General features: G+C 42.0%; 1 protein-coding gene across 4 annotated transcripts in view; it reads right to left on the bottom strand.

The window, feature by feature from the left end:
* FRMD4B (FERM domain containing 4B) overlaps window positions 1-24644 on the bottom strand; it is a 358795-nt gene that overhangs the window by 151732 nt on the left and 182419 nt on the right. The window contains exon 1 of one of the 4 annotated variants that reach the window (XM_070360590.1): window positions 6344-6434. The exons of the other annotated variants lie outside the window; for them this stretch is intronic. Coding sequence (XP_070216691.1) covers window positions 6344-6367 — 24 coding nt within the window. The 5' untranslated portion in view covers window positions 6368-6434. Of the gene's footprint in view, window positions 1-6343; window positions 6435-24644 lie in introns of those variants that run through there. 4 annotated transcript variants of the gene reach the window in all.

The raw sequence follows: 24644 nt of genomic DNA, 5'->3' as shown, positions 1-24644 counted from the left end.
TGTATACCCAAGAAGGTAAACAGATCTGAAACAGTCTAGTCAGATCAGGAGAATTCCCCTCCATGGTTTCATCTCACAGGAGTGGAAGGTTCCCACGAGCGTCTCCTTGACCAAGGGGGTCTAGCTTCAGAGCTGACCTGATTCAATCAGAAGAAAGCTCCCATCACTCCTGCAGACCACCTAATCCTGCACTGCTCGCTCCCTGTCCACCCTCCCTGGTCTTGTACTCCTTTCCCCCTAAATCTCTGGCTCCAGCCACTCTGGTCCTCTTCCTGTTCTCCCTCTGTATGATCTCATTCACACCTCAAAGCATGAGAAGGTTTGGAAAGTGACTGGCTAAACCAATTTGTTCTTAAAAACACAGATTTAACATTCATTGCTCATAGAAGCCATTGTGTAGTGGTTATGAGTAAAGACTCTGAAGTCAGCTCACCCAGGGTTCAAATCCTGGCTTCGATGTTTTGCTAGGGGCACCATGTGGGCAAACGACCTCATCTCTGTGTTCTGTTTCCTGATCTGAGTAATGGAAACAGTACTAGTGCCTTGCTATGAGGTTTGAATAAGCTGATACACAGGGTGTCTGGAATAGCCGTGGGCTCCATAACTCTTACTATGAGTGTGTGTTGTGTTCTTTCAGCTCTCTATACTTCTCTTTTGTAGCATTTCTCACAATTGTAATTAAAGAATGATGTACTTTGTTGTATAATATCCACCTCCAGGGACCCTATCTGTCTTCTTAATCACTGGACCTGAGCTTATAGCTGGCACCGTGTAGAAGCAGCTGCTCAATAAATGTCTGTTGGATGAAAAAATGGAGTTGCTTATTCATTTTTTAAAAACTGAGAGCACAACAGAGTCTTCTTGTCTCACATAAAATATTTAAAAGCCACCACTAGTTGATGAGTAGCTTCTTTTAAAAAGAAGGAAGAAAGGATAATGTAAAATTAAGATCTGTGGTATGTTGGAACCCAGTACTTGTTTTAAAAAAGAGGGGCGCTTGCACTTCAGGTGAGCACTTAGGGATGTGCATGGTTACTACGAACAAGTTCCTAGCATTGCAACTCAAATATAGTGCTTACTGTGTAATCTCTGCAGATTTTCAGATGAATCCCTAAAGCCAGGTGACTGCTCTAATGGTGAACAGAACAATTACTTACAAGTCCCACTCGAGTGACCTTACTCTTAACACAAGGCCAAATACCAAGAGGGTGCCTGCCTCCTCCACACTCCAGTTATTGGTAGAGGTGCGACTCCTCTCAGAGATGTGGTATAAACAGCTGCAGAGCCTCCTCTGCAGGTGGAAGGACTTGCCCTTAGGTTCTAAATACCTTGTATGGAGTCCACGACAATTCCCGGATCACACACTTCTAGTGGGCTTGAACAAGGTTAAGTGCTGAAGAGTTCTCCAAAAAAACTCTTTTCTCAGGTATCACACATAGAGGCCAACTTGTTCCTCACCATTTCTCTGAGAGACACATACATTTATACCATTTCCCCTGCTGGGATACAGGACTTCTTACAAGTCTATTAATGTGGGTAGAGGGGTTTGCAAACAAACCTCCGAAGCATAAGCAAAACCTGTGTGTGAGAATCTTTTCCAGGAAGAGTTTCTATAACTTTTGTCAGATTTAAATCTGGGTTCATGTCCTTAAAATGGTTTAGAACTAGGTCTTTTAAAATGATGAACACTCGACCTCAGTCAGGCCCAAGACGCAAGTTTGCAATGGACATATGGTAATTCATTACTTATTTGTGAAGCTATGCCCAGTGAAATCCAGACAAATGTCTGCAAGGTCAAGTGATCTCGTGTGTCCAAGAGGACAGAAGGCTGATGGATATTCTGATGAGGACAAGAGGTGGGATAATGAATAACTGATTCACACTTATGCTATCATGAACATTAAGGGCCCTGAAAAAAATTATCCATTCATTAGTTTGTACACTCAGTCTTCTGGTGATGTTTCCATATCTTCATGGCACCCTTGTCTTTATTCGCTGTACTTGAGATGCATGCTGTGTGCTAAGTCACTTCAGTCTGTCCAGCTCTGTGCGACCCTATGGACTGTAGCCCCCCAGACTCCTCTGTCCATGGTATTTCCCAGGCAATAATACTGGAGTGGGTTGCCATGCCCTTCTCCAGGGGATCTTCCCAACTCAGGGATTGAACCTGCATCCCTGGCGTCTCCTGCATTGGCAGGTGGGTTCTTTACCACTAGTGCCACCTGAGAAGCCCTGTACTTGGGATAGATGTATAATAATATTACCTAATAATAGCAACTGCCAGTTACTATGTATGTCTTGAGTGACAAAGGCCAGCTCTAATCCTCTCAACAACCTAGTAAGATAACTGTAATTATGTCTGTCACGACACCAGAAAGGTTACTCAGTTCATAAGTGGCCATGCAGGATTCATGTGCTAAGACTCCTGCCACTTCCTGTTCCTGTTTCATATGGATACACCCTACCAAAAACAGAACCTTTACCAGTGGACTCCTGAATGCTTTAGGGTGTCACTGTTTGCTGTAACTGACATGTTTCAATTTCTACCTAAAAACAGCTGTTGGTTGAATCTTTTGACCTCAAAATCATAATTAAATTCTACTACTCACAGCCATGTTATATCAACAGCTTTTCTACTCCCCAGGAGTGAGCAGTAAATGAACTAAAAGGCAAACTTGGAAGACTTACCAAGAGTCCCTGAAGAATTCCAATTTGCACTCCCTCCACTGGTTGGGGCTTCATATAGTCACTGCATCTCATTCACCTTTGTAAACCTGAGTCTGGCAGGCTGTTGGTGCAGGACACCCCCAGAAAATAAGTGTTGACTTCTAAGGAATTTGGAATCTAAGGAGCAGTGTCAAATTTCAACACAAGAAATGTATCCATGACCCACAAGGTCCAGATTTCTTCCTAGATAACACCTCCACTTATGATTTCAGTCTGCAGCCTGGGAAATTTCTCCATTTTCAACTTTGCTGTCCTCCCATCACTCCTACTCATGGACTGCCCCTGGCTCAACAGGCTTCTGAGTCATTATAGTCCATGCTCAGCATCTCTTTTTATGAAAAGGAAAATATCAGTGGAAAGGAAGGAAGAAGGGAGAGAAAAAGGAAGAGGAGAGCAAGAGAGGAATGAGGAGAGGGAGATGATGGCCAGCAGAAAGGGAGAGACAGATGCAACTGGTCTGTAAGGAATCTAGGGGACTTCCCTGGTGATTCAGTGGCTAAGACTCCATACTCCCAATGCAGGGAGCCAGGGTTTGATCCCTGGTTAGGGAAGTAGGTCCCACATGACACAGCTAAGAGTTTAAATGCCGCTAAAGATCCTGCATGCCATAATGAAGACTGAAAATCCCTCAGGTTGCAGCTAAGACCCGACACAGCCAAATAAATAAATACAAAAAAAAAAGAATCTGTAGTTATTTCATATGATTAAAGTTAGAGAATTTCGAAGCTGAAAAGGGGTCTTGGCACTACACTAATGCCTTCACCCATGAATGTGGGTTCGGAGGGCTGGACTGGATGGGAAAAAGTCAGCTCACCAAGACCTCAGAGCTCAGCAGTCAGAGGCAGTCCTAGACCTGGAATCCAGTACTCTCTCTCACAGTGCTCTTTAGATAAAGATTTCCTGCTGTGGAAGGTCAGCTTCTGGACTAATCTCATTCCTGACTGCAAAACCTGAATATAAAACATGTCTAACAGAAAGGGTGGGATACAGTAAAATCTTGAAACAACAAATATAAACTCTGCTGACTTGTTCACTCTAACTTGCAAGGACAGAAGAAAACCAAAAGAGGAAATAAACCAAGACAGGGCAGAAGTGAACATATACTTTACAGCACCACCTAAAAAGGCTTGTTTTAAGGGAAAAAAAGAAAGCATCTAAAATAAACAGAGAATGAGCCCAACATCATCCTTTGCTCTTGCTGCTTTTATTGGAATGATACACTGTTTGACTAGCCTTGTCAGATTACACTAACATGTATTACTGCATATTTTACCTGTACTCAGCTTTATCTTTCCAGTTTAGAAAAAGTTTTTCATTTAAAAATTTTCATAGTTTTCCAACATTAAGCAAGAGGAAGTCTCAACTGGAGCTTCATGGAATCCAGATCAGGGACAAACAATGTGTCTCATTCTTGAATTATGATCTTGCGACACGCATCTACTAAGAGCTAACTAATATATTCAGGCTCGGACAATATTTTCAAAGCAAAGAGAAAGTCTTTTAGTACGTTTTTATCTAGTACTGCAGCTTGTTATGACTAGTGACAAGACTGCTGCTTCTTTTCTTGGGGTCCTTCATGTACCTGTTCATTGGTTTCTGCCAGCAGTTGGAAGCAGCTGGAAGCAGCCCATAATAAGAAGCAGAGTCTCATTTGGGATGCAGCTCTCACCTCTCTATTCCAGGACAGAAATAAGTGCATGAGAAGAAACTCACGCTGCATGAAATGCAGAGATACTGGAAGTCAGACAAAGCAACCAGCTGGTCCTAGAAACAGCAGTGTGGTGGACACAGAATAAAACCAGGGCTCTGGAGAGAGGGCCTCCGGGACTGTGTCCTGCTCCTAATGCAACAGGAGATCTTAGGAGCATTCCTCCACTACTCTGGATTTCCAACTACTCAGTAAGAGCATGAGGGGACTGGATAAAGTGACTTTCTTCCAGTTCAAATAGTCCACAGCGTAAATACATCTAACAATCCTACTCAACTAGGATTTGTCCACCGCCCAAACTCCCGCCCTTCCCATTGTTACTGAGCCCTCTCTCCATGGCGAGGGTGTGGTGGGGGTGGGGTACTCGACCGTAATAACCTCCATTCCAATAGTCATCAGTACAGTTTTCTGTGTACTCCAAATGAATGACCAAATAAACGGTGCACTGGAACACAGAGAATGTGCCCTGGAGTGGAATTTGGTGTTTCTGGGAATATTTTAGTTTCTCTGCTAAGAGATGTAGTTCCTGATTCCCGAAAGGGCTGCATGACAAGATGGTCTTACTTCTAGGCAGGTTTTATGTCCTGATTCTTAATAGCAGGATCATCTCACATGAGTCTATGTCACCATAATAGAATCCAGGCAATAGGACTGCATTTTGGATACGTTACATTCCTTTCTACTCTTTCAGATCATTAAATAGTTTTAGATAGGACTGATTTAGAGACAGTTGATTGATTTCTAAGGCCACACTACTGTGCTGGATTATGACAAGGGGATAGGATCCCAGCCGCTATTGTGATACATTTATTTCCTTGACGTTTGTCTCTCTACCCAATCCTACCCACTTCCTCCACAGACTTCCTCTTATAGCCAAGAGCTTTGCAGCCTCCTGGATGAGACAATTTCCTTTGTTTTCTAAAGTCTACCCAGATTTTCCTCCCCTCCTCCCTTTCAACTTCTACCCATGAGGGGGAAAAAAAAAAAAAATGGATGCACAGAATTAGATTTGATGAGCTTACCATAGCCACAATCCACAGGAGGAAAGAAAAAAAAAGGCTTCCCTTTAATTAGGATGTAGGACTTCCTTTGACAAATCATAAAGGTTTTATGAATTAATTGATAGCCATCCCCGAAAATGGCATTGCTGAGGTCTCTACCTTGAACTGCTGAATTCTGATTGCATGAAATCTTCATAAACTAGACTGAGGGATGGAATTCCATTTTTCTGCTGCTGTTTCAAGGCAAGACAGGGATGTATGATAAAAGGTCCTTTTAGAAAAGCTACTAATGAGTTCTAGTCCCCCACAGGATCTCTCCTGCCAAATGCTCACAGAAATAGAGATGGCTCCCAACACACTGTGCTGAGATGATTAACAACAGCAAATCTCAAAGCATTTCCATGCTGCTTACTGACACCGTTCCTGCCCTTGCTCTGTCCTTTCCACATCCGTATAACAGCTCAACTCTTTACAATTAAAAAAAAAGAAAAAAAGAGAATGGTTTTGGGGTGGGGTTGTGGGGAGCAGTGAGGTGGAATTATACACTTCAACAATTACCAAAGTTCTGAAATTGAAAACAAGAAATCAGCCTTTTAGGACCTTTAAGGGGCAGAGATAACATTCAACACAATGACAGGAAAACCCTCCAAAAGATGAATGTTAAGGATGATTTTCACAGTGCTATCACACTGGAGCAGATCCAGGTCTTTGGGGGAAGGAATAACTCTTTGAAAAGAGTGAAGACAAACATTTCTTGGAGTTTCCTTTTCTGAAAGTCGGGTTCTGAAATATTAGTACTTAAGTTAATTCTCTCCTGTAAAATATTAAAATCTGCCCTCCAGAAAGAGCTCAAGAAGCACCATTACGCTGTCCGCAATCAAAAGATTAGAAGAGAAATTATTCTTACCTCTGAACCATGATCTCGGCTCATTTAAAGGGACTGGAGAGAACGGGCAGAACAAAGGACACATGTATTAAGCACTTGTGTGTGTGTTTTCTCCAAATACAAGCTGGTGGAAGTAGGGACCTAAAAACCCCGACGCCTTCCGCTGCCATATAATCGCAAGGAAATGACCTTACCGTTTGTTGCTTTGATTAGAAACAAAAGCCTTTCAACATGAGTCAGGAGAGCAATGGGAGGAAAAAAAAAAACCAACAACCCAAAACTTCTGCTATTTTTTTTTGGCCACCTAAAGCCTTTCTTCCTAACACGTGTAAACACATGATGAAATGTTGTTTATTGGTCATGCATCATCTGCATTGGATAATTATTCGGAGATTGGCTAGGACATTTAGGAATCCAAACTTCAGTTTTGGCTCTTCAGTCCGTACACATTTTGAACAGGCAGGGAATTTAATAAACACAAACAGAAATAACACTGAACTCAGCTGTGCTATTCACAGCCATTCTACACCATTCGCATTTACACTCAAAAGGAAACTCCAAATTCCATGGGATAACATTAGAATTGGCATCAGTGATGTTAGTCACAAACAGAAAATCTTGGGAGAAAGACCTTGGTCTTGAAAAAGGATTTATTGCATCATTTGCACTTCAAAATCATTACTAATGAACTCAATGGACAGGGAATAATCAAAATCCATTATACTTCAAAGTCAAGTAGAGAGAAAAATATATAAAATTCAGTAAAAAAAAAAAAACCCACTTTTTAATTATAGAATGGCTAAGTAAGAGGCTGTGATGTGGTACCCTGTTTTTCCCATCTGAAAAAAGAATCTTCTGGACTTTTGTGCTAGTGTGTGGTGTAACTAAGAAAACATGTATTCTAGAGCCAGACGAGCCTGGCATTTTGTAGCCATATGTTCTTGGGTAAGTTATTTGACCTCTCTGATAATCTGTTTCCTTCTTAGTAAAATGGGGATAAAAAGCCCTATCTCGTTAAGGGTGTTGGAAGAATTAAATGAGATTGGACATACAAAACACAAGGAATCTGACTGGCAGATAGACATACACCATGTATTTAAATAAAAGGAGAGGTGCCCTCTCTCCTATCAAAATCCCTGTCCCTCAGAAATGAGACACAACTCAAAGACTCCAATTCCTTTGAATTATAGTGTACTGTTGCGGGGAGACACAATACCTTGAAACAACCTAATTCAATATCAAGTTTGGATGCTTATAAAGATCATTTGGTGAAATCGGTAGCACAGGAGTTACTGCCAATTCAATAATAATTACAGGCATGTGACCTTACAATCAGAAGGGCTGAATGCTAGAGTAACCAGGTTACTTAACGCTACTTGGCCATGCAGTAGGTGGTTATGCTGGAAGACCATGCATATACAACTCTGCTGCTGCTGCTAAGTCGCTTCAGTCGTATCTGACTCTGTGCGACCCCATAAAGGAGGGAAAAAAAACTCACACAATAATACTCCCAGTGAAGTAACATACACAGAGACTGAAAAAGTGGTGTACTATTTATAATAGCTAAGACATGGAAGCACTAAAGTGCTTCTTGATGAAAGTGAAAGAGGAGAATGAAAAAGTCAGCTTAAAACTCAACATTCAGAAAACTAAGATCATGGCATCTGGTCCCATCACTTCATGGCAAATAGATGGGGAAACAGTTGAAACAGTGACAGACTTTATTTTTTGGGGCTCCAAAATCACTGCAGATGGTGACTGAAGCCATGAAATTAAAAGAAGCTTGCTCCTTGGAAGAAAAGTTATGACCAACCTAGACATGTTATTAAAAAGCAGAGACATTACTTTGCCAACAAAGGTCTGTCTAGTCAAAGCTATGGTTTTTCCAGTAGTCAAGTATGGATGTGAGCATTGGACTATAAAGAAAGCTGAGAACCGAAGAATTGATGCTTTTGAACTGTGATGTTGGAGAAGACTCTTGAGAGTCCCCTGGACTGCAAGGAGATCCAGCCAGTCCATCCTAAAGGAAATCAGTCCTGAATATTCATTGGAAGGACTGATGCTGAAGCTGAAACTCCAATACTTTGGCCACCTGTTGCGAAGAACTGACTCATTGGAAAAGACCCTGATGCTGGGAGAGACTGAAGGCAGGAGGAGAAGGGGACGACAGAGGATGAGATGGCTGGATGGCATCACCAACTCAATGGACATGAGTGAGTAAACTCTGGGAGTTGGTGATGGAGAGGAAGGCCTGGCATGCTGCGGTCCATGGGGTAGCAAAGAGTCAGACACGACTGAGTGACTGAACTGAACTGAACTCAACAGAATTGAAGACATGGAAACAACCTAAATGTTCATCGACGGATGAATGGATAAAGATGTTATACTTATATGAAATGGACTATTACTCAGCTATACAAAAGAATGAATAATGCCATCTGCAGCTCCATGGGTGGATCTAGAGATGATCACACTGACCAAAATAAGTCACAGAGAGAGAGAGATAAGCATCATATGATATCACTTACATGTCTAACTTAAAATACGACACATATGAGCTTATCTATGAAACAGAAACAGTCTTGTGGTTGCCAAGGAGGGAGAATTGGAAAAGATGGGTTAGGAGTTTGGGATTATCAGAAGCAAACTATTATATACAGAATGGATAAACAACCCAAGGTCCTATTGTATAATGCAGAGAATTATATTCAATATCCTGTAATAAATCATAATGGAAAAGAATATGAAAAATATATGTGTAACTTAATACCTTTGCTGTACACCAGAAACTAACACAATACTGTAAATCAACTATACTTCAATTATAAAAAAAAAAGAAAGAAAAAGTTCTGTAGCTCAAATGACTTGGGCAGAAGCAAAGATGCTGTGCTTGAGTAAGCTAGAAGGATGATTCAGTCAGGGGCTTACATTTCGGGGCCAACACAGCACACAGATGCATGTAGAGAGACTGAAAAAAATTACTTCATAAAGAGGGAAAGTGCAAGATAGCAATCACCCAAATTCTTAATCCACAGGGCAAATAATCTTAAGTACTGGAAGAAGATACTGGACTATTTCATCTACATTCCTAGATTTTTATGTCTCCAAGTAGGGTAAGACACTTCCCAAGTGGCTCAGTAGTAAAGAATTTGCTTGCCAGTGCAGGAGACATGAGTTTGATCCCTGGGTTGGGAAGATCCCCTGGAGAAGGAAATGGCAACCCACTCCAGTATTCTTGCCTGGAGAATCCCATGGACAGAGAAGCCTGATGGGCTACAGTCCATGGGGTCACAAAGAGTCAGACATGACTGAGCACTCGCACATACACACCAAGTTGGGTAAAACACTTGTCTTGAATCTTCTTAGTGGGAACATGGGGAGTGACTTTATATTTGGGGGAACCTTCTATTTGGGGACATATAGCAGCAAAAGCTCAATAAATGGTGACTTTTCTCCCTGAGTTGGAAAGTCTACGGAGAGATCTAGTGTGACATTTCCAAAGATAAGGAAAGAATTTTTCACTGTTGAAGGACAATCAGAATTTTGATAAATAGTTTCATAATCAAGACAATAGAATGAGCTAAATCCAGGAGGCTAAAGCCGACCTGAAGGACCAGGTAAGGTGACAGACCAAATACAGGGTTGGGGCAAGGTCAGGTTACGGCCGTGGGAGCACACATGAAGACTAAAACCAGGATACGATCACAGCTTAAGTGTGTTGTTTTCAACCATCTTAACTGTTTCACCTTTTCTAATTACGATCCCTGCTTTTCCATGAGGGCACCATCCAAATGATTAGAGTGAAACCTCATGTCCCTATATCAAAGGATAATAAACATGTGATTCAGGAATTGTTGTTTAGTTGCTAAGTCATGCCCAACTCTTTTTTGCGACCCCATGGACTATAGTCTGCCAGGTTCCTCTGTCCATAGGATTTCTCAGGCAAGAATACAGGAGTGGGTTGCTATTTCCTTCTCCAAGGGATCTTCCTGATCCAGTGATCGAACCCACATCTTTTACACTGGCAGATGGATTCTTTACCACTGAGTCACCAGGGAAGCCCAGATTCAGGAATAGCAATAAAAATACCAGTCTCCTATATTCCCAGTTAAAGGGAACAGGGAAGAAGCGTGTCTGTCTTTGTTCTGGAGTTAAAAAGCTGCCAGGATGAGACCTGGAGTACCAGAGTACTTCAGGCCAGAGAGAAGAGCTGGAGATAAACAGAATCCAAAGACTGTCTGAATCACTGTAATTTCTACTTCTACTTAAGCGAGTTAAAATTTTTTTTAATTGGTTTGCAAACAAAAAGGTTCTATCTAATACAGTAGTTCACAAGAGACAGGACAACTGGAACCAAATACCCTTCATCAGCTGACCAATACTGTTTATAAGATGAGTGATTATCAACACGGAACTGGGGAGCTGGGTGGGGCCCCAGGTGCAAAGACACTGGGAGGCTGAGGTACCAGGGATTCCATCTTGGGGAAAGGATAGCTGTTGCAGCACTGGTATCAGATAGGAGCTCTGTGGTCTGTGCGTTAGACAGGACCCTGTCCTCTAGAATTTGCATAGAAAGGTGCACACCGGAAGAGTGGCAACTCTCTACACCCAACCTGAAACCGCTGCTCTTCCACGTGGCTCCTCTCTGACAGTCAGCCCCGGGCCAGGGCTTAATGTGGGATGCAAATGCAGGCTCAGGGAGCTCTGCTGAGTCCCACTGAAAATGAAATTAAAAAAAAAAAACCACACAGAAATTAACACAACATTGTAAATCAACTACAACTACTACATTGTAAATCAACTATTGCAGTGAAATAAATTTTAGAAAAGAAAATGAAATTATACCCCCAGAGTAAGTCCAAATGAAATACAGGCATAAGTGGAATTATGCCTATAAAATGCAAACTGTGACATAATTGGATGATCACTAACTGGTGAGCTTGGACAAGAGTATTGGTGACTCTGTGGGGCTTTCACTATCTCTAGAAGTGGGACAAGGGAAATGGGTCCATCATTTTAGGGGAAAAAATGTCAAAGTGTAGACCCGATTTTTAAAGAAATACAGTCTTAGGAATCCTTACCAGAAGCTTTGCACTTTCACAAAACCATCACTTTCATCACAGAACACATCATACATCAAACGAATGTCAGACACACCATAAAATCCCACCACAGGCAAAGTGCTGCAGTTTTCTAAAACTCTGACGGCCAAGCACAGCTCTGAACCACTCATCATAAACTAAAAGGACAAACTTAATTTCAGACCGGCTCATCTCCTCCCGAATATGGTGAGGTTTGCATTAAAGAAAAGAATATTTCCTTCATAACTCCTCAACCTTCTCTAATTCTGCCTTGAGAACTGATCCAGTTCCTATCAAATATTCATGGACCACTATGTACGTGCAGAAGCCCTGCCAGGGAAATCCAAGATGAAAACACTACGGTCCTGACCCTCGGGGGATTTACAGCCCAGACTCAGTGTTTCTCAACGCGAGCCGCATGACCATCTCATTTCTCACCTCACAGGCAACCCTGCAGTTGAGGGTTCATGCATCCCCTTCACACACAGGCTAGGTCTTGTTTTCCATCATTTATCAGTCCGGACACCAGTGTTCCTTAGGTTCCTGATAGTTTTCCTTAGATCTGCATTCATTCCAATAACTGTTTTGGGGGAGAGGGTTTCCTTATATAATGGTTGTAATACCTGCAAAAAAGGGCACTACACTTGGCTTAATGCTCTGTGGTCTTGTAATTTTTAATACATTTTGAACACTGGGGCTCACATTTTTCCATATGCACTGGCTCCTACCAATTATGTAGTTAGTTTTGCTGGGTATTGGGCTAGGTGGTGAGGACACAGTGATGATGGGGGAGATGTCCAGAGTGGGGCAAGAAATTTAAAAAATAATAAATATGGTTAATTTCAGGTGAGGGTTAAGACCTATGAAGAAACTAAAGCAGGAGGATGCAACGAAGAGTCATGGAGGGATTGAAGATGAAGAAGGAGCCCTCCAGGGGAGGGGCTTCTCTGGTGGCTCAGCGGCAAAGAATCTGCTTGCCAATGCAGGAGACACTGTGTTCGATCCCTGATCCGGGAAGATTCCACAATCCTAAGAGCAACTAAGCCCATGTGCCACAACTACGGAAGCTGGCAGGCTCTAGAGCCCGAGCTCTGCACCAAGAGAGGCCACCCCAATGAGAAGCCCAGGCACTGCAACTAGTAAGTAGCCCCCTGCCAGGCTCGTCTGTCCATGGGATTCTCCAGGCAAGAACACTGGAGTGGGTTGCCATTTCCTTCTCCAGGGGATATTCCCGACCCAGGAATTGCACCCAGATCTCCCGCATTGCAGGCAGATGCTTTACCGACTGAGCTACACAGGAAGCCTGAAAATAGCCCAGTTAAGCTGCCTTGATCTTTAAGTTACTGTGTGTTACTGCATATGAAATTTATTTTCAGTGCAGTATGTTAGGGTCTGGCTGAATGGGGTTGGGCTACAAGGGAAGGAAGGTAGACATCTCTTCATATCCTCTTGATTAGCTCTTCCCATTCCGCACCCCAGTAAACAAAACATTTATAAGAAAAAAAAAAAAAAAGAGTCAGCCAAGGGAGTTCCCTGGTGGTCTAGTGGTTAGGATCTGCTGCTATTCACTTCTGTGGCCTGGGTTCAATCCCCAGTTGTAGCAAAAAAAGAAAAAGAAAAAAAAAAGAGCCAGCCATGTGCATATTTGGGGGCTGAGTTCAGGACCACTTCTGCCTTCTGTGGGGCATATGGAAATTGCTCAACTCATACTGTTAATGAATAGGACTTCTGTTCAAAAAGGAAGAGCAGCAAATGCAGAAAACAAATTCATAATTTACTAGAACTGGGACAGCACTGCTGACTGATAAGGAACATTTGAAGTTTATTTAAGGTCTCCCTCAGGATCACGTGTTCCAGCAGTTGGAGGGGGCACACCATATCCAGGAAAAACAACCCTGATGGAAAAGTCCATTACTCACATTCCCCTCCAGGCAGCAAAAGAGGGAAGTTTCTTGTTCTAGGCGGCTTCTCTTGCTTTCTTAACCAAAAATAGAAAAACAGAGGTGAAAAAAGTAAGGGAGAAAGGCAAGCCTTATGGGGGATTCCTTTTCTATCTGTTTCACAAGATGAGAGCCCCATGACTTGTGACTTGGTTTTACCACAAGGCACTTGCCGTTTTTCAGGTGATGGACACTGTAAAATCTAATCTCACTCCTGTATTTGGAAAAACAAACAGAAAAAGGCCGTCAAAAATGCTCCAGCATTCATTGAAAAGTGCATATATTCATTGGTTTATTTTCTGAGTTTAAATGTTCCATGCAGTAAACTCATAGTCAACAGCCCATATTTATTCAGTGCCAACTGGTGCCAAGTATTGTGCCCCGTGCTTTACATAGATTCTTCTTTTATCCTGACAGCGACCCTAGGAAGTGGGTACTTGTTCATCTCCATTTTACAGCTGAGACAGAGGCTCAGAAGATCTGGTAAGAGAAGTCCTCACAACTGGGTGTAGGAGAACAGGATTCAAACCCAGAGCTCTCCGTCTTAAACACAGCCTTCTCATTCGGCTCTTGCAGACAGGGAGAAACACGTCCAGGGGTTAACATTCAGGCATGCTGGCATGCTATTAGATTTCCTTCCTGTATTTCTGCAGATTCTGGGCTTTTGTTTTGTTTTCCCCTTTTCTCCCACTTTGTGTTCCTTTGAAATCGAAACAGAACTTTTTATGGTGGAAAATTTCAAGTCCTTACAAAAAGTGACAGATGGGTATAATGAACCTCCATGTATCCATCAACCAGTTTTAACAGTTTTAACACATGGCTAATCTTGTTTCATTAATATTCTCATCCACTTTCTGTCCTTTTTATGTATTACTCTGGAGCAAATCTAAGATGGTCAAAAAATTTTATCTGTAAATATTCCAATATAAAAGCTAAGGACATTTTAAAAAAATATAAAACTTTAATTACCCCAAAATGCCCAATATTAACTAATAATCATCAAATATCCAGTTAGTGTTCAAATTTCCACTTAATTTTTGAAGGCTTTTTTTTTCCAAGTTTGTTTGAATCAAGATCCAAAACTGATTACAAATGCATTTTGTTGTTATTTCTCTTAGGTCTCTGTTAATCTAGAAGTTTCTCTCCCATTCATCTTTCCCTCTTTTTTGCCTCTTCTCTGTCTCGCTCTCATTATAATCTATTTGTTGAAGAAACTGGGCTGTTTATTCTGCCAGTTCTCCCACCATCTGAGTTCTGTTGATTACATCTCTCTGGTGTCATTTAACATGGTCTTTTGTTCACTGTATTTCCTGTACGTTGGTTGAGCCTGAAGGCTTGGTCAGATACCAATCAGGTCTCTTTTTGTCAGGATGGTTTCACTGGTCACCAAACTGTGTTTTCTCATTTGGGCTACCTCTCCTTGTGATGTTAGCTCAATAGTTAGATCATTTAATTGACTAAGGGTTTCAATATGATGACTTCCCAATTCTATCACCCTTTACTTTGAGCTAGACTATTTCTCAAGTGAGAAATTTCCTCTCATCCATGAATGGGTTACTAAGTGGTACAATTCATAAAGCAGAGATTGCAAATGCTCAATTCTTCACCTTTATTTACCAGTTTTCAAAATAGTAACTTGGCACTTCTAATGGTAGCCAAATTGGTTTTTTATTTAAGTATTCATAAACATATGTATTTAGATATATTATATGTGCCATAATAAAATTTAAGTTGTTGTCTTTGTTGATGTTCAAACTGTCCCCTATTGGCCACTGGGAGACAATCCCTCAAGTCAACTACTGTATCCTTCAGACATGACTCATAGTTTTTGATATTTTTCTTGCTACCCAGGATGAAAAGATGCTCATCTTGTACATTTACTTTCCAAGACCTGTGCAGCACCTGCTATTGTTTTTTGTTTCATTTTAAAACAGAGGTATAAATAGCAAAATATACATCCTCTAGGTATTACAACTTGATCAAGTTTGACAAATGTATACACCTATATTGTCCACACCCTTACCGAGATAAAGAACTTGGCAGAATATTCTCCCAATTGCCTCTGCCCAATCTTTCCCCATCTCTCAGAAGCAACCACTGTTCAGATTTCTATTACCATAGATTAGAATAGATTTCTATTACCATAGATCAGCTATTCCTGTTCTAGGACATCATATGAATTGAATTAGAACGTATGTATTCTTTGATGAGTGTTCCTTTACTGAGCAAAATGTTTTCGAAATTCATTAATGGCGTTGGATATATTTGCAGTTAATTCATTTTTTATTGCTGAGTAGGTATTCTATTGTATACATATACAACAGTTTATTTACTCTTCTGTTAATGGAAACCTGAGCTATTTCTAGTTTGGAGGTATTATAAAGAAATAGGCTATGAACATTCATTTACAAGTCTTGTGTGTATGTGTGTCTGTGTGTTTGTATATGAGTATGTATATAAATTTTTATTTCTCTTGATTAAATACTTAGAAGTGGTGCTAACAGATCATGGGATGGATGCATGTTTAATTTTTTAAGAAACTGTCCATTTCCCAAAGTGTTAAGTGTCAGTCTCTCAGTCGTGTCTGACTATCTGTGAACCCATGGACTATAGCCCACCAGGCTCCTCTGTCCATGGGGATTCTCGAGGCAAGAATACTGGAGTGGGTTGCCATGCTCTCCTCCAGGGGATCTTCCAAACCCAGTGATCGAACCCAGGTCTCCTGCATTGCAGGCGGATTCTTTACTGTCTGAGCCACCAGGGAAGCCCGATTTCCCAAAAGGGCCACACCATTTTACACTCCCATCAGTAATGTATGAGAGGTCTTTGCCAACACTTAGTATAACAGACCTTATTTTAGCCACTTTAGTGACTGTGTAGTCATAGAAGCACCTGTGTTTAAGTGACTTTTTTTTTTTTTTAACATGTGCATAGGTTTGGATGCGGAGAAGGCAAGGGCACCCCACTCTGGTACTCTTGTCTGGAAAATCCCATGGACGGAGGAGCCTGGTAGGCTGCAGTCCATGGGGTCGCTAAGAGTCGGACACGACTGAGTGACTTTACTTTCACTTTTCACATTCACGCATTGGAGAAGGAAATGGCAACCCACTCCAGTGTTCTTGCCTGGAGAATCCCAAGGACGGAGGAGCCTGGTAGGCTGCCGTCTATGGGGTTGCGCAGAGTCGGACACGACTGAAGCGACTTAGCAGCAGCAGCAGCAGCAGATTTGGATGATCGTTTATGCTGTGTGTGTGCGCTCAAGCACTCAGTTGTGTCCAACTCTTCGTAACCCTATGGACTGTAGCCCACGAGGCTCCCCGGTCCATGGGATATCTCAGGCAAGAGTACTCAAGTGGGTTGCCATTCCCTTCTCCAGGGAATCTTCCTGACCCAGGGATGGAAGGCAGACTCTTAACCACTAGTGCCACCTAATGATAACTGCTAACTAATACTAGCAAACCCTTACATGGTACATATACACCAAATGCTGTTCCTATATTTTGTAAAGATATACACAATAACGTCTTTGAGGTAGGAACTAGTATTATCTTTATTTTACAGATGATGAGAAAAATGAAGCCCAGAGAGGTTAAGTAACTTACATGAAGTCATAGAGCAGGAAGTAGCAGGTGCAGGATCTAAACCTAGACAGTTTGGCTCCAGGGCCAGGTTTCTGACCTATATGCAGTTCTGCCTCCTGCAATTGTTACAACTGCAAAAATCTTTCCTTTCTCTAAAGTTTTGCTGAGATGCTGGCAAATATTTCTGGTCAAGACCACTATCATATTAATGAAAAAAGTTTTGTGATTTCTAATGTAAAGCACTTAAAAAAAGCTTCCTTCTATTTTTATCTAACTTACTTTGAATTTAAACATTTTCCTTTTACCAGTACAACTTCAGCTATTCCATTCTTTCCTCAGAAGTTTCTTTTCTTGAGCACCTTTTTGGTTGGACAACCTTCTACAAGTTGTGACCCTCAAGTCCTGAGCAGATCTTATATCAGAATCCTTTTTGTAGTAAGTATCAAACAAAGTGAAGAGGAACTAAAGAGCCTCTAGATGACAGTGAAAGAAGAGAGTTAAAAAGCTGGCTTACAGCTCAACATTAAAAAACTAAGATCATGGCATCTGGTCTCATCATTTCATAGCAAATAGATGGGAAAAAAGTGGAAACAATGACAGACTTTATATTCTTGGGCTCCAAAATCACTGCAGATGGTGGCTACAGCCATGAAATTAAAAGACACTTGCTCTTTGGAAGAAAAGCTATGACAAACTCAGACAGCATATTAAAAAGCAGAGACATTACTTTGCCGACAAAGGTCCATCCAGACAAAATTATTTTCTTCCAGCAGTCATGTACAGATGTGAGTTGGACCATAAAGAAGGCTGCACACTGAATACCTGATCCTTTCAAACTGTGGTGCTGGAGAAGACTCCTGACATTCCCTTGGACAGCAAGGAGATCAAACTAGTCAGTCCTAAAGGAAACCAACCCTGAATATTCATTGGAAGGACTGATGATGAAAGCTCCAATACTTTGGCCACCTGACTGGAAGAGTCAACTCATTGGAAGAGACCCTGATGCTGGGAAAGATTGAGGGCAGGAGGAGGACTGGGCGACAGAGGATGAGATGGTTGGATGGCATTACCGACTCAATGAACGTAAGTTTGAGCAAACTCTGGGAGATAGTGAAGGACAGGGGAGCCTGGCATGCTGCAGTCTACGGGGTTGAAAAGAGTCGGAAATGACTTAGCAACTGAAGAACAACAACAAACAAAATCTAAGTAAAAACAACTTCAACGTTATGAATCGATTATCTTACTATCTAAAGGGAGGGTAGCTCCAAGGTTGGTGAGGTCCACAGAATAGCACTGCCATCCAAGTCCCAAATTCCTTCCATTTTTTCCACTCAGCATGTTCTCCTGAAACTAACATTTTCTCATGGTTGCATATAGTGGTCACTCTTCCAAGTACCACATCCTTACTCCAAAAGAAGGACTATCTCTTTCTCTATGTCTCTTTTTAGGAGTAAAAAGAGCTTTTCAAGAAATGCATCAATGCCTTGCATGCCATTGGCCACACCTAGGTCATATGCTTACCCTAAACCAATCATGAGCAAAAGGAATAAGGTCATCATGATTAGCTTTGACCACAGCTTCACAACCTGTGTATGGATGTAACAGGGGAAAGGGTATCCTGAGCTACTGGTCTGCTCAGCCCTCAAGGCAGCCTATTATCCTGCAGATTGTCACCTCAAGCTCTGAGCAGCGTCATATACATTTACCCTGGTACCACACAAACATTAGCACCATGTATGTTCTCTATGGGGCTTCCCTGGTGGCTCTGTGGTAAAGAATCTGCCTGCCAAGCAGGAGACGCAGGTTCCATCCCTGGGTTCAATCCCTGGGTTGGGAAGATCCCCTGAAGAAGGAAACCGCAACCCCTTCCAGGATTCTTGCCTGGGAAATGCCATGGACAGAGGAGCCTGGTGGGCTATAGTCCATTGGGTTGCAAAGAGTTGGACACGACTGAGTGACTGAGCACACACAACTTGGTGACTAAACAACAGCAGCAACAACAGTGTACTCTAAGACATGGAAAACAGCAGTAAGGACTGGCTTCAGGATCAGTCAGGATATTCTCAAGACACATGGGAGGTGATATTGATCTCTGAGCCAGTTAAGACCTCTCAGGATAGAAGAAGGAAAAAAGACATGGCCCTTGTAAGCAGGCTTGGAAGATGAACAGGAAACAAGAGAACCCATAAGGGAGCAAACACCCGGAGTTGTATTCCATGTCATACAACTACCTTGTCTGTGTCCTGCCCCCACTGCTCTTTTCATGGTTCTCTCCTCTAGCTCAGAACTCAGAGCGCAGGAGCACAGGGGTATCACAGGCCAAGTTGAGGTATTGGGCTTGCCCCCCTGGGTGAACAGGGAGCAGACAGGATAATCTGGCCCCCTTGGTGGCCATGGTAGGAAGCTTGCATGCAGAACTGCCTTTTAGCCATTTGCCTGGTGGCACCTCCAGAAGGGAGTTGGCGTGTTTAACAGAACGCCGACAGCGAGTGCTGCCCAGCTAACACATGACAAACGCCCTCTTTGAGGGGCTTCCTCTAGTCATTTCAATTTACCTCTCAGTTAGGCTGGCCCTTAAGAAAGCCTGTACACAAATGAATCTTCAGGTCACCCCATCCTCACCTTCAGGGTGCAATCTCAAATCACCATGACATTAAGAGCACAAATCGTCTCCCAAGTAATCAGTTCTGGTGCCTCCCCAAAAAGAGACAAATGACAGTTTCATGGTCGCTTGTTGCTATGAAATCTCACTGCAACAATTCAACTCTGGCTAAATTATATTTAAGTTAATAAATATGGATTTAGAGAGCCAAATAAGCTTACAGGCCTCAGACATTCAAAAGAGAAAAGGTGAAAAAGGGAAAATAAATGGTGCATGGTTCTGTTCTCCCGCCCTAAGCTTTATCCCTTGTTAAAAAAAAAAAAAAAATTAAAGCCTTGGTGATCTCTTTCAAGCTAATCTAAATGAAGTTGAGAATGTTTACAGATAAGAATAAAACAAGATTTCTGAACTCCACTAAATACTACATGGGGAAACCATGGTATGAAACCAGAGTATGATGGATGTGAAAAGAAATAACTATTCTCAGCTATTTGTAAATCCTAAGACTTTATATAGTACATGGCAGAGAGACTACATGAAAATCTGTCTTTGTGATACTTGGATTTCAACCAGCAATGCTCTACACAAACTTATTTTAACTATACAAGGAAATTCTGTATCACTATGAGAGGACAAACACTTTCTAAGAGACTACAATTTGCTCTAAAGCATGCAAACTAATTTATACTGTGATGAAATGCAGAGTATGCTTCCCCTGACCCTCTCTTGCTTCATGTTAAGTCGCTTCTGCCATGTCCAACTCTTTGCAACCCCGCGGACTGTAGCCTGCCAGGCTCCTCTGTTCATGGGATTCTTCAGGCAAGAATACTGGAGTGGGCTGCCAGAATACTGCAGTGCGCTGCCATGCCCTCCTCCAGGGGATCTTTGCAACCCAGGGATGGAACCCATGTCTCTTATGTCTCCTGCACTGGCAGACAGGTTAGGTTCTTTACCACTAGCGCCACCTGGGAAGCGTTCCTGACACTCTCGGACACGTACAATTCCAGTGTTCCAAGAATCAGGACCCTCAGGAAAGCTTTGAAAAGCAGTTTCACTAAGTAAGGAGATAAAATGAAAACAAATATAAAACGTTTTTTTTTTTCGCTAGTACCACAGTATAAATCAAAAGTTGTTGGCTACGATATGGAAAAGAAGGGTTCTTGCTCACTCAGTGGCACCAGAAATTGGTACAACTTTTTGGAAATTCAATGTCCTTCCCAACAAGGTATGTATCTTCCAGAAATTCTCCCACAAATGTTTTACATAAGGATGTTCATGGTAACCTCTGTCTTAGTAAAATCTAGAAACAACCTAAATGTTTATTAATAGGGGATTGGTGAAATTAATTGAGGTACATTCATACCATTGAATACACAATGGTTATAAAAAAATAATGAGATAGATCAGTATCTAAAATGTGTAAGTAAATACATTTCAAACTAAGATGTATAGAATGATCTCACCTCTGTAAAATTTTACATTACTGTAGTATGTGAGTCATATATGTTTAGAAAATATATGGTGAATATACACCATTAATAAAAGACTTTGACTAAAAACCATGCGTCTCTCTAAAAAAAATGTATGGACTTACTTTAACCATAAAAAATTCTATGGTTCCCCAATGAATACAAATACTGCTTTAAAAAAATATTTTTTTGATCACTGACCTAGAGCCAGACATCCTGGAATATGAAGTCAAGTGGGCTTTAGAAAGTATCACTACAAACAAAGCTAGTGGAGGTGATGGAATTCCAGTTGAGCTATTCCAAATCCTGAAAGATGATGCTGTAAAAGTGCTGCACTCAATATGCCAGCAAATTTGGACAACTCAGCAGTGGCCACAGGACTGGAAAAGGTCAGTTTTCATTCCAATCCCAAAGAAAGGCAATGCCAAAGAATGCTCAAACTACCGCACAATTGCACTCATCTCACACACCAGTAAAGTAATGCTCAAAATTCTCCAAGCCAGGCTTCAGCAATATGTGAACTGTGAACTTCCTGATGTTCAAGCTGGTTTTAGAAAAGGCAGAGGAACCAGAGGTCAAATTGCCAACATCCGCTGGATCATGGAAAAAGCAAGAGAGTTCCAGAAAAGCATCTATTTCTGCTCTATTGACTATGCCAAAGCCTTTGACTGTGTGGATCACAATAAACTGTGGAAAATTCTGGAAGAGATGGGAATACCAGACCACCTGATCCGCTTCTTGAGAAATCTGTATGCAGGTCAGGAAGCAACAGTTAGAACTGGACATGGAACAACAGACTGGTTCCAAATAGGAAAAGGAGTACGTCAAGGCTGTATATTGTCACCCTGTTTATTTAACTTATATGCAGAGTACATCATGAGAAACGCTGGACTGGAAGAAACACAAGCTGGAATCAAGATTGCCGGGAGAAATATCAATAACCTCAGATATACAGATGACACCACCCTTATGGCAGAAAGTGAAGAGGAACTCAAAAGCCTCTTGATGAAAGTGAAAGTGGAGAGTGAAAAAGTTGGCTTAAAGCTCAACATTCAGAAAACAAAGATCATGGTATCAGGTCCCATCACTTCATGGGAAATAGATGGGGAAACAGTGGAAACAGTGTCAGACTTTATTTTTCTGGGCTCCAAAATCACTGCAGATGGTGACTGCAGCCATGAAATTAAAAGACGCTTACTCCTTGGAAGGAAAGTTATGACCAACCTAGATAGCATATTCAAAATCAGAGACATTACTTTGCCAAGAAAGGTCCGTCTAGTCAAGCCTATGGTTTTTCCTGTGGTCATGTATGGATGTGAGAGTTGGACTGTGAAGAAGGCTGAGCGCCGAAGAATTGATGCTTTTGAACTGTGGTGTTGGAGAAGACTCTTGAGAGTCCCTTGGACTGCAAGGAGATCCAACCAGTCCATTCTGAAGGAGATCAGCCCTGGGATTTCTTTGGAAGGAATGATGCTAAAGCTGAAACTCCAGTACTTTGGCTACCTCGTGTGAAGAGCTGACTCATTGGAAAAGACTCTGATGCTGGGAGGGATTGGGGGCAGGAGGAGAAGGGGACAACAGAGGATGAGATGGCTGGATGGCATCACTGACTCGACGGACTTGAGTCTCAGTGAACTCCGGGAGTTGGTGATGGGCAGGGAGGCCTGGCGTGCTGATTCATGGGGTCGAAAAGAGTCGAACACGACTGAGTGACTGATCTGATCTGATCTGATCTGATTTTTCCAGTGTCTGTTGCATTTGTTACAATATTACTTTTGTTTTAAGTTTCAGTTTTTTGGCCACAATCATGTAGGATCCTAGTTCCCTGACTAGGGATCAAAGCTGCACCTTCTGCATTTAAAGGTGAAGTCTTAGGCACTGGACTGTCAGGATTTCCCTGGCAGTGAAAGAAGCAAGACCCTATGGTCCTTGCCACTGCTCCCTACCCCTGCCCCCACACGCACCATGGCCTCTGTCTGTCTATTGTCTTTCGTAAACTTTAGTCAAAGAGCGAATTTAATCAGAGAAATGAGAAATGCGGAAACAAAGGAAAACAGTCAAAGGAGGCTAAATAATAATAATGTAGTCATTAAGCACAGTCAAGGACCTTAAGATCTTTCTCAAGGGCTATAGATAATATTCTGTGCCATATCCTGTGATATGTCTTACAGATACTAAAATACCAGGTGGAGAAGTTAACTTCACGATGACCAGACTGTACTCACAACATTCGTGTTACTGTTCAGTCGTCCAGTTGTGTCTGACTCTGTGACCTCATGGACAGCACCACGCCAGGCCTCCCTGTCCCTCACCATCTCCGGAAGTTTGCTTAAGTTCACGTTCATTGCATGAACATTTCATGATGATGCCATCTAGCCATCTCATCTTCTGATCCAAGACATAAGCTTCCACAGTTCCTAGAACTGGCCTCAGAGAAATGGGAACAAATGAACTCTGGGAAGATTATACCTCAATCAATCAAGATGATGCTGGTCAGACCAGCAATGACCAATTTGAAGATGACTGTCAGAGCGGACTTGTGCCATTTCTGCCAGTAGCTCCCTCTTTCTGTCTATAAAAGCTCTTGCCCCACTGGTTGCTGGTGAGGCCACCACCCTCACCACCCAGTTGCCGGCATCTGAAATAGAGCAAACTTCCCTTTCCACCAATGTGGCCTGTTTATTGGCTTTTGGGCAGCGAGCAGCCAGACTCCACCACACACTCTTTGGGTAACAGCAGTAACTGCGTCAGTAATGGCTAATAGTCATCATTAAACAGACACAAAAATAATACTCGTGCAGAGACACTGCTACATGCCAGGTGCTGTGACACAAGGCTAAACTAAACACATTCCTGCTCCCCAGAAACACTGTACACAACAGCCTGGATCAGATGTTTTGAATAGGAAGTTTTTAAAAAATCACATATATCCTTGCTGTAGGCAATTGAAATTCAGAATGACTGAAGTAAAAGAAGCAGAAACCTTTCCCTTTGTCTACTGACCTTTCCCTGGGGTAAATGTTATAAATGGTTTGGTCTATGTATTTCCAACCCTGTTCTCTCATGTACAAGAACATAGATACACACTTCTCACATTTATTTATGTCTTTTTGTCTCTCTGTTATGTGCCACATGCTAAGTCAGTTCAGTCGTGTCTGACTCTGTGCGACTCTATGGACTGTAGCCTGCCAGGCTCCTCTGTCCATGGGATTTCCCAGGCAAGAATACTGGAGTGGGTTGCCATGCCTTCCTCCAGGGGATCTTCCCAACCCAGTGATCGAACCTGTGTCTCTTACATCTCCTGCACTGGCAGGTTCTTTACCACAGGCACCACCTCTATAGACACATACATACACATACACACACACACATCCTGTATAGTGTTCTGTCTTTTGTGTTTATTTTCACCCCAAAATAGATCAGTGACAATTCTGGGAGGCTGTGACGTATAGGTCTACTTCACTTTTTCTACTGATGTCACAGAATCCCATGCTTTGGAGGGATTATCATTCTACTAATCATCCTCCTATTCATGTCTCCACTGGTTTGCTATTTCAAATCATTCTGTTATGAAAATCCTTACACATGTTCCATTACGCCCTTCAGACAACTTCCTGAAATGGAAATGTTTGATCAAACAGGGCACATA

This window comes from Bos mutus, chromosome 22, assembly GCF_027580195.1.
Source record: "Bos mutus isolate GX-2022 chromosome 22, NWIPB_WYAK_1.1, whole genome shotgun sequence".
In the NCBI taxonomy this organism is placed as follows: Eukaryota; Metazoa; Chordata; class Mammalia; order Artiodactyla; family Bovidae; genus Bos; species Bos mutus.
The sequence above is the reverse complement of the archived record's forward strand: the minus strand, read 5'-3'. Positions and strand labels throughout refer to the sequence as shown.